This window comes from Salvelinus alpinus, chromosome 18 (assembly GCF_045679555.1).
Source record: "Salvelinus alpinus chromosome 18, SLU_Salpinus.1, whole genome shotgun sequence".
NCBI classification, from domain to species: Eukaryota; Metazoa; Chordata; class Actinopteri; order Salmoniformes; family Salmonidae; genus Salvelinus; species Salvelinus alpinus.
This window is the reverse complement of record NC_092103.1, coordinates 5,680,964-5,691,872: the sequence shown is the minus strand read 5'-3', so window position 1 is coordinate 5,691,872 and position 10,909 is coordinate 5,680,964. Positions and strand designations below refer to the sequence as shown.

At 40.8% G+C, this 10,909-nt stretch overlaps 1 protein-coding gene across 7 annotated transcripts in view; it reads left to right on the top strand.

Annotated features, from left to right (window-relative positions):
• Positions 1 to 658: 658 nt before the first annotated feature.
• Positions 659 to 10,909, top strand: part of LOC139543582 (dymeclin-like) — a 138,249-nt gene continuing 127,998 nt past the window's right edge. Inside the window, exons 1-4 of one of the 7 annotated variants that reach the window (XM_071349799.1) lie at positions 671 to 899; positions 3,444 to 3,576; positions 4,874 to 5,985; positions 9,376 to 9,587. In XM_071349799.1, coding sequence (XP_071205900.1) covers positions 9,448 to 9,587 — 140 coding nt within the window. In that variant the 5' untranslated portion in view covers positions 671 to 899; positions 3,444 to 3,576; positions 4,874 to 5,985; positions 9,376 to 9,447. Of the gene's footprint in view, positions 900 to 3,443; positions 3,577 to 4,873; positions 5,986 to 9,375; positions 9,588 to 10,909 lie in introns of all 7 variants that reach the window. The other 6 variants (XM_071349798.1, XM_071349804.1, XM_071349801.1 and 3 more) reach the window with 6 other exon arrangements.

The following is a 10,909-nucleotide window of genomic DNA, read 5'->3' as shown; positions in this document are numbered from 1 at the left end:
CAGATCTGTTTGTGCTCTTGCCAACTCTATTGCTGTCATTTTTAAGCGAGCAGAAAAAGACTAGCAAACAGGCTAGATCTCATTGCAGCATATAATGATTTCCCCATCTATTATTCAGAATAAGTTTCAGCTATAGCTGAGAAGTGTTTATCATGCATATATGAGCAGAAAGGGATGACATAGATGCTTATATCAAAACCATAATAGGATAAAAGACCTTGATTTTTTTTTTACCCTAGCCTCAAGGACATCCGAGGCTATAATAACCCCATCAGACCCACACTGAGGGCCAGATTCCCGGACACAGATTTAGCCTAGGCTTGGACTAAAAGCACGCTCGATTAAGAAGTTTTTGCAGCCTCGTCTTCTAAGTGGCTTGACCTCTTCTAGCTACTACTAGGGCCAGCAAAGGTGAAATATCTGTGACCCCTGCTCTAGTTACAATTACTAAGAAGGTTAAAATATAAGGAATATTATTCCTAGCCACAGTAATATAAAAAGAAGAAATGTAATGGTTTGAAGAAGATACATGACATGCTAAGAAACTGCCCCATCAAGTTTAGGGCAGAACATTCGAGTGGACGTTTCAGATATAAATAAAATGTCCAGAATCGACTTGGCTTTGATAAAGTGTAAGTGTCGAGTCCGTGCTGTGTGTTTCAATCTTCAACTTTATGCACGTTCTGCCTAACTGTCAGACGTCACGTTCACGCAAGTCTGTGGCGACGTGGAAATATGATGGAATAGGACTAGAGTCAAATCATCGTTTTCTCAAATTAGCAAACTGTTGTTTATCATTGACATCTACATCATTAGCTACTGTTCAGTAAGCAGAAGACTTCAGAAGAACCTGGGAGAAGTAAGCTAGCTAGGTGCCACGAGAGCAGTGAATTTGACAGGTGAGCTGTCAGCTAATGGTAGTGGCTAGCATGGTTGCTAGCTAGACATAGCTGGCTAGCTACTCGATTAATTAGCTAGTGTGTTATTTTAATCTCATGTCAGTTACACATCTGTTTCACCTGACAAGTTTCACAATCTTTAAGGAAGCCTGTCAGCTGCGTTTAGGTCGTTTGTTTTGCGGCTTGCTAGTAAACTAGCTGCAACTAGGTTGTGTGCTAACTAGTGTTAGTTGACTTGCTACCGGACAAGTCCATGAATACCTTTTTTTGTGTTGTAACTTGTACTTGTGTGGTCGGTATTTATGTATATTTGTTTTACTGAAAAGGTAACTTTATAGCAAACTGTCAGCCACAGATGTGCAAGGAGGGTGAAATGCAGGTTTGCGACTGCTGTACCTAGTGAGGTTGCTATGGCTAACCAAGCTAGCTACTTACATTGTCATGGTGTCACACCGAGGTGAAGTTGGTTTTATATTCATACATTCAGACGCTCAACAGACATTCGCCAAAAGCCATTTAAAATTGTAAAAATCAATAACTATTTAATTGATTGTCACAGAAACAAAAATCGATGTGGTTTATTCTATAAATGTCCAGCATACTTTTCCAACGTTTGTTTTCTATTTTAAAAAAGCTGTATAAATCTGTATGTATAAATTTAAAATTTAACAAATTCACCCGTTGTCACAGAATTATCAAGCTAGTTTTACAACCTTTGTTTTGAGTAAACATTCCAGTTTTGATATGAATACTAATCTATAATATGCCATTTAAAGCGGTATAAATCAATAACTAATTCACCATTTGTCACAGAAAAATCTAACGATATATAATTTATTCTATAAATGTCTAGCATACTTTTACAACCTTTGCTTTGAGTAGAAATTCCATTTTTGATTGGATGGAAATACATATAATCTCAAATATTGCATTTAAAGATGAGGAAATCAATAACAGTACCATCTCTGGCACACAGAGCATTCTATCTGCATTATTAAAAACATAAAACAGGGTTATGTTTATTTACATGTAAATTACAGTTCTGGAATACCCATTCTGTTACACGCTTTTGCAATTAGGAACATTTTCAAATTGAATTGGATTTTTGATCAATTGCTAAATTGTCACTAACACTGGACGTCGAAAAGTAGTAGAAATTTGGTCAATCTGAGCCTGGCCTTGATTTCAATATGTCGCTTTTGGCACAGTCCGGAGCGGCCTTAATTTGGCCCAAACCGGAACCAATCATAGACGTTTATGTTTCAGAAGTGTGGGGAATATAGTACAATAGAGCACAGAGTAAAGTCAAAAGTTGAATATAGTACAGTACACAGTAGAGCACACGAGTTGAGTACTTTAATGTACTGTATTGAGCTGTACTATACTGAACTAGGCTATACGCTACTGAACTCTACTCTACTATTCTGTACTGTACTCTCATTAGGCTCCCGAGTGGCGCAGCGGTCTAAGGCACTGCATCTCAGTGCTAGAGACGTCACTACAGACCCTGGTTCGGTCCCGGGCTGTATCACAATCGACGGTGATCAGTAGTCATGTAGGACGCACAATTGGCCCAGCATTGTCCGGGTTAGGGGAGGGTTTGGCCGGGGTAGGCCGTCATTGTAAAATAAGAATTTGTTCAAATTAAGGTTTAAGAAAAACAATACTGAGCTCTACGGTGCTGTACTTTGATGTCCAAACATTTTAAACATACAGTTAAAGTAGTAAGTTTACAAACACTTAGGTTGGAGTCATTAAAACTCATTTTTCAACCACTCCACAAATTTCTTGTTAACAAACTATAGTTTTGGCAAGTCGGTTAGGACATCTACTTTGTTCATGACACAAGTAATTTTTCCAACAATTGTTTACAGACAGATTATTTCACTTATTCACTGTATAACAATTTCAGTGGGTCAGATCAGAAGTTTACATACACTACGTTGACTGTCCCTTTAAACAGCTTGGAAAATTCCAGAAAATGATGTCATGGCTTTAGAAGCTTCTGATAGGCTCATTGACATAATTTGAGTCAATTGGAGGTGTACCTGTGGATGTATTTCAAGGCCTACCTTCAACCTCAGTGCCTCTTTGCTTGACATCATGGGAAACTCAAAAGAAATCAGCCAAGACCTCAGAAAAAAAATTGTAGACCTCCACAAGTCTGGTTCATCCTTGGGAGCAATTTCCAAATGCCTGAAGGTACCATGTTCATCTGTACAAACAATAGTACACAAGTATAAACACCATGGGACCACGCAGCCATCATACCGCTCAGGAAGGAGACGCCTTCTGTCTCCTAGAGATGAACATACTTTGGTGCGAAAAGTGAAAATCCCAGAACAACAAGTCCTATATCGACATAACCTGAAAGTCCACTTAGCAAGGAAGAAGCCACTGATCAAAAACCGCCATAAAAAAAGCCAGACTACAGTTTGCAACTGCACATGGGGACAAAGGTCGTACTTTTTGGAGAAATGTCCTCTGGTCTGATGAAACAAAAATAGAACTGTTTGGCAATAATGACCATCGTTATGTTTGTAGGAAAAGATTGGGATGCTTGCAAGCCGAAGGACACCATCCCAACTGTGAAGCACGGGGGTGGCAGCATCATGTTGTGGGGGTGCTTTGCTGCAGGACGGACTGGTGCACTTCACAAAATAGATGGCATCATGAGGTAGGAAAATTATGTCGATATATTGAAGTCACATGTCAAGATATGTCAGGAAGTTAAAGCTTGGTCTCAAATGGATCTTCCAAATGGACAATAACCCCAAACATACTTCCAAAGTTGTGGCAAAATGGCTTAAGGATAAAAAAGTCACGGTATTGGATTGGCCAGCACAAAGCTCTGACCTCAACCCTATAGAACATTTGTGGGCAGAACTGAAAAAGCGAACCTGACTCAGTTACACCAGCTCTGTCAGGAGGAATGGGCCAAAATTCACCCAACTTATGTGACATTCACCCAACTTAACTCTGACATTTCACATTCTTAAAATGAAGTGGTGATCCTAACTAACCTAAGACAGGGAATTTTTACTAGGATTAAATTCCAGGAATTGTGAAAAACTGAGTTTAAATGTATTTTGCTAAGGTGTATGTAAACTTCCGACTTCAACTGTAGATGTTTACGATTGGTTCAGATTTGGTACAGACCAAACTCCGTACCAACCAAAAAGCTCCTTAAAATAATAGCCAGTGTGTAGCACAATACCCAAATATGCGAAGGAGGACATTTCATATTTATACCTTTTTGTATTTAGGATATATCACCATGAATTGGAAATTATTTCCATAATTATGCATTTCTGTGTATTTCAGATCAGGGACACATGATGAAATGTCGTTACTGCAATTCTGTTGCCGGGTGTACATCCACTTCACTTACTGTAGTTCAATAACCCAAATAAATGTTTTCAAACTCAAGGTGTTATGTCATAGCAGACAGCCCATTCTTTCTGCAGACATCTTTGAATCTTAAAGCTGCAAAATGTGACCTGGCAAATTAACATAGAAATGTGAATTATAGATCTTAATTCTCATTGAAAACAAATCTAAGAGCTGTTCTATTTTAGTTTTTGAGTCTTTTGCTTTCGGTTTTGTACACCATCTTCAAACAGCTGAAAATACAATATTTTTGCTTATGGAAAATATATTCCAGTGGTTTTGATGGTACAATTAGTTATTACACTATACTTGCTTGTTTTATCACATAAATTGAAATTTGGCTAACGATTAGAATTTTTGCAACCAGGAAAGGTTGAGCAATTGCACCTTTAAAGACACACCTTGGTGTCTAAGAAAATATTTTCTAAACCTCCCACTTTTGTCTGGATGTGTTAATGTGTAGATCATACATGCATAATCTATCAGCAGAATTACTGTCCTCAATTAAATTCCTAGTTTGAAAGCGATTGTTTTCTTGATGCTGTGCTTGACATTTTCTCTACATTTCCCCCCATGTGGGCTAGCCCCCGAGCAATTTGAGTTCCAGCCAATGAGATTCAGCCCCTCGCATTTGGGTGACGGCAAGAGGCCTTCCCTGCATTATCCAATGAGGTTGCAGGGTGGGCTCAGTGGACACAGTAGAGGGAGAGCGAGCGCAATGACGTGATGCACATATCTGCACGTGATGTAGTATGCCATTTTCGGGGACCCCTTTTGGCTCGTGAGTGTAACTTTCAGAACCACTGGCTAAAAACTATACAAAAGTACCGGAGAGTATCTCTTAATTCAAAGCAGATATTTAACAGTTTTTGGAAAACTTGGTCACACAAACTGAGGGAGAAAATTCAACAGAAATTCTGTTACCAAACTTTGCATCTGCACAGTTCTTCCATTAAATGTTTTTGTGAAATGTTGAGTGTAAATTCTTCCTTGTGCGTAGAGTATGGTCTGTTAAACTTTGACATCAATTTAGTTTTTTGGCATACATTTTCACGTGAAAAACCAGTCTGTGCAATTCTGTTACCATGGAATTTCCCACATGTGTGATCACATGAATGTATACTAAAGGAAACCATAGACTAGAGCGCAAACTCATACCATGTTATACCACTGTACTGTGTAATGAACATGCTATGTCGCCTAATTCATTACTATGCCCAGGCCAGGGAGTCATCTTTTTCTATTACCCTTGCTTCCATTTTGTGGCTAAATCAGAGCTTGCAAAGTCTGTCACTTTTGGAGGGAACCCTAGATTACTGATTTGATGTCATGACACATTGCTCCCAGCCTACATGTTTGGGAGAAGTGTATTGATCATTCACTCCAATAGTGTAGTCAATATTTGTCTTACTTCTTTAACTCTGCACTGTTGGGAATGGGCTCGTAAGTAAGCATTTCACTGTAAAGTCTACACCTGTTGTATTTGGCTCATGTGACCAATAAAATATATGATTTGATTTTGATTAGGTTCATTATTCTGCAAACTGGGTCATATTTCCTAATGAAGGTAAGCTCAAACGCTTCCAAAAAGAGCTTGAAATCCCCCCAATTAATTTTCTCTGATTGATTTGAGGATGCTGCCAGACAGATGTGCATCATAAGCCAGATTTGGGCAGATGTACAGTGGCAAGAAAAAGTAAGTGAACCCTTTGGAAATACCTGAATTTCTGTGTAAATTGGTATCTGATCTAAGTCACAACAATAGACATACACAGTCTGCTTAAACTAATAACACACAAACAATTATAAGTTTGTCTTCATTGAACACACTGTGTAAACATTCACAGTGCAGGGTGGGAAAAGTATGTGAACCCTTGGATTTAATAACTGGTTGACCCTCCTTTGGCAGCAATAACCTCAACCAAATGTTTTCTGTAGTTTCGGGATCAGACCTGCACAACGGTCAGGAGGACTTTTGGACCATTCCTCTTTAGAAAACTATTTCAGTTCAGCAATATTCTTGGGATGTCTGGTGTGAACTGCTCTCGAGGTCATGCCATAATCATCTCAATCGGGTTGAGGTCAGGACTCTTGACTGGGCCACTCCAGAAGGTGTATTTTCTTCTGTTGAAGCCATTCTGTTGTTGATTTACTTCTGTGTTTTGGGTCATTGTCCTGTTGCATCGCCCAACTTCTGTTGAGCTTCAATTGGCGGACAGATAGCCTTACATTCTCCTGCAAAATGTCTTGATAAACTTGGGAATTCATTTTTTCCGTCGACAATAGCAAGCTGTCCCGGCCCTGAGGCAGCAAAGCAGCCCCAAACCATGAGGCTCCCTCCACCATACTTTACAGTTGGGATGAGGTTTTGATGTTGGTGTGCTGTGCCGTTTTTTCTCCACACATAGTGTTGTGTGTTCCTTCCTAACAACTCAACTGTAGTTTCATCTGTCCACAGAATATTTTGCCAGTAGCGCTGTGGAACCTCCAGGTGCACTTTTGCAAACTTCAGACATGTAACAATGGTTTTTTTGGACAGCAGTTGCTTTTTCCGTGGTGTCCTCCCATGAACACCATTGTTGGTTGGTGTTTTACGTATCATAGACTCATCAACAGAGATGTTAGCATGTTCCAGAGATTTCTGTAAGTCTTTAGCTGACACTAGGATTCTTCTTATTAACCTCATTGAGCATTCTGCACTGTGTTCTTAGTCATCTTTGCAGGACGGCCACTCCTGGGGAGAGTAGCAACAGTGCTGAACTTTCCATTTATAGACAGTTTGTTTTACCGTGGACTGATGAACATCAAGGCTTTTAGAGATACTTTTGTAACCCTTTCCAGCTTTATGCTAAATCTATTTTAGTCGAGGCATGGTTCACATCAGGCAATGCTTCTTGTGAATAGCAAACTCAAATTTTGTGAGTGTTTTTTATAGGGCAAGGCAGCTCTAACCAACATCTCCACTCTCGTCTCATTGATTGGACTCCAGGTTAGCTGAGTCCTGACTCCAATTAGTTTTTGGAGAAGTCATTATCCAAGGGGTTCACATACTTTTTCCAACCTACACTGTGAATGTTGAAATAATGTATTCAATATAGACAAGAAAAATACAATCATTTGTGTGTTATTAGTTTAAGCACACAATGTTTGTCTATTGTTGTGACTTAGATGAATATCAGATCATCTTTGATGACCAATTTATGCAGAAATCCAGGTAATTCCAAAGGGTTCACATACTTTTTCTTGACACTGTATAATTAGGTAGTTCATTAAATAAGACAAAGAACATTTCTGAGATGCCATACATTTTGCTACTGACTGAAGGTGTGAGTAGTTAGACCCAGGCTTAAAACATGTACAATACAGAATGTAGCCTAATGCAGCTCTCACCAGAAAGATTCTTATAAACTCAGCAAAAAAAGAAACGTCCCTTTTTCAGGACCCTGTCTTTCAAAGATAATTTGTAAAAATCCCAAAAAGTTCAAATATTCATTGTAAAGGGGTTAAACACTGTTTCCCATGCTTGTTCAATGAACCATAAACAATTAATGAACATTCACCTGTAGAAACCGCGAACAGACGGTAGGCAATTAAGGTCACAGTTATGAAAACTTAGGACACTGTAGAGGCTTTTCTACTGACTCTGGAAAAACACCAAAAGAAAAATGCCCAGGGTCCCTGCTCATCTGCGTAAACGTGCCTTAGGCATGCTACAAGGAGGCATGAGGACTGCAGATGTGGCCAGGGCAGTAAAATGCAATGTCCGTACTGTGAGACACCTAAGACAGCGCTACAGGGAGACAGGACGGACAGCTGATCGTTCTCGCAGAGGCAGACCACGTGTAACAACACCTGCACAGGATCGGTACATCCGAACATCACACCTGCGGGACAGGTACTGGATTGCGGAAAAAACAACTCCCCGAGATACACCAGGAACGCACAATCCCTCCATCAGTGCTCAGACTGTCCGCAATAGGCTGAGAGAGGCTGGACTGAGGGCTTGTAGGCCTGTTGTAAGGCAGGTCCTCACCAGACATCACTGGCAACAACGTCACCTATGGGCACAAACCCACCGTCGCTGGACCAGACAGGACTGGCAAAAAGTGCTCTTCACTGACGAGTTTCGGTTTTGTCTCACCAGGGGTGATGGTCGGATTCGCATTTATCGTTGAAGGAATGAGCGTTAAATTGAGGCCTGTACTCTGGAGCGGGATCGAGGTGGAGGGTTCGTCATGGTCTGGGGCGGTGTGTATCATCAGACTGAGCTTGTTGTCATTGCAGGCAATCTCAACGCTGTGCGTTACAGGGAAGACATTCTCCTCCCTCATGTGGTACTCTTCCTGCAGGCTCATCCTGACATGATCTTCCAGCATGACATTGGCACCAGCCATACTGCTCATTCTGTGTGTGATTTCCTGCAAGACAGGAATGTCAGTGTTCTGCCATGGCCAGCGAAGAGCCCAGATCTCAATCCCATTGAGCATGTCTGGGACCTGTTGGATCGGAGGGTGAGGGCTAGTGCCAGTCCCCCCAGAAATGTCTGGGAACTTGCAGGTGCCTCGGTGGAAGAGTAGGGTAACCTCTCACAGCAAGAGCTGGCAAATCTGGTGCAGTCCATGAGGAGGAGATGCACTGCAGTACTTAATGATGCTGGTGACCACACCAGATACTGACTGTTACTTTTGATTTTGACAACTTTTTCCATTTCTGTTAGGCACATGTCTGTGGAACTTGTTCAGTTTGTCTCAGTTGTTGAATCTTGTTATGTTCATACAAATATGTTCATACAAATATTTACACATGTTAAGTTTGCTCAAAATAAAAGCAGTTGACAGTGAGAGGACGTTTCTTTTTTTGCTGAGTTTAGATCAGAAGTAGGCCTAGGTCTCAGGTAAAGAAGATGATCTATTAATAGCTGAACTAGGGCCCCATTCATTTCGAATTAGGCTAGAATGAGGACTCCGTTTACTTCCTATTTCATGAACCATAACAAACATTTTAGTTAAGCTTATAATGTTGATAACCTGAGGACAGTGGTTCTATTGATTCATTTAACATAAGTATGTTTCCTTCTGTTCACCAGTACAGTACCTGATGTGGTAGTGGGAGATGAGACAGTGAGAGAGAGCCTCTCCCTAGATCCACATCCCATGAGATGGGAGCCAACACCAGCCAGATCAGTGACCTGTCAGAGAACCAGAGCCTCCGGACCCTGATCGGCACAGAGTCCATCTCAGAGAATGACCCCTTCTGGAACCAGCTCATCTCCTTCACATTCATCAGCCCCACTAGCAGGTAAGAACATGTCCCGTATCCTTACACCACAGACAGAATCATGATGTGCTTTTCTTGACCCCGCCACCTGACGAGTTGGGGCCAGACCAGCATACCCACCAGGGAAACTATGCTGGCTCTCTCCTCAGTACCAGATGTCTTGGCTCGACCACTTTTCCCGTAACGTGAGAACTGAGAACATGGTGCACTAGGTAGGGAATAGGGTGCCATTTGGGACGCAGCCCATGATAAAGTAGTACACAACAACCATAGCAGTTGGGAAGACGGCACAAACAAATCTGGGACCAGGCTAATAAAGTTGGTTGGTTGTTTTTAATGTTTAATCACATAGAAATTGAGTTGTTGAAATACAGGTGTTGCTGTCACACATAATTACACATTTCCCCCAAAATGGGAAAATGTTTAAAGTTGCTATGTGTAACTTTTTGGGTGACCCAACCACATTCACGTAGAAATGTGTGTTATAGATCTGTCATTTTCATTGAAAGCAAATCTGAGCAGAGGTAGATATGTTCTGTGTGTGCCTTTTCTATGCGCCAGTTCTTAAGTTTATTTTTTGAGTCGTTTACTTTCGTTTTTGTACACCAGCTGAAAACACAATTTTGGGTTATGGAAAAGAAAATTCACAGCACTTTGGATGGTATGATGATTCTTTACACTGTACTTGCTTGTTTTATCACATAAGGACTCCCGAATGGCGCTGCGGTCTAAGGCACTGGATCTCAGTGCTAGAGGCGCCACTACAGACCCTGGTTCGATTCCAGGCTGTATCACACCGGCTGTGATTGGGAGTCCCATATGGCAGCGCACAATTGGCCCAGCATCATCCGGGTTTGGCCGGGGTAGCCTGTCATTTTAAATAAGAATTTGTTCTTAACTGACCTGCCTAGTTAAATAAAGGTAAAATCAAAAATAATAATTAGAAACTGAAATTAGGCAAACTATTCTAATTTTAGCAACCAGGAAATGTCGGAGCGATTTCCATATAGTGCTTCTTTTAAGTAGATCAAACACCAGTTTTGTAATGTTTACCGTGGCTTCACTTTGCCCTCACCAATTACGTAATTTTCTGTCAATAACATACACACGCACGCACACACACACTGTGTTTTTATACTCCAGAGAACCGGAAACTGCAAAAGAACGGTATTTCTCGAGGAACAGAATCAGAACTGGGAACGAAAGTGATCTATACAGAACCTTTATTTTAATAACGTGGGAACCGGTTAATAGTGTTCTTTTAGATTTCGGACATTGTTTTCCAGTCCCTCAAAACGCAACAAGCGCCTATTCAAAGCCCTTACTCTGTCACTCAGAAATGT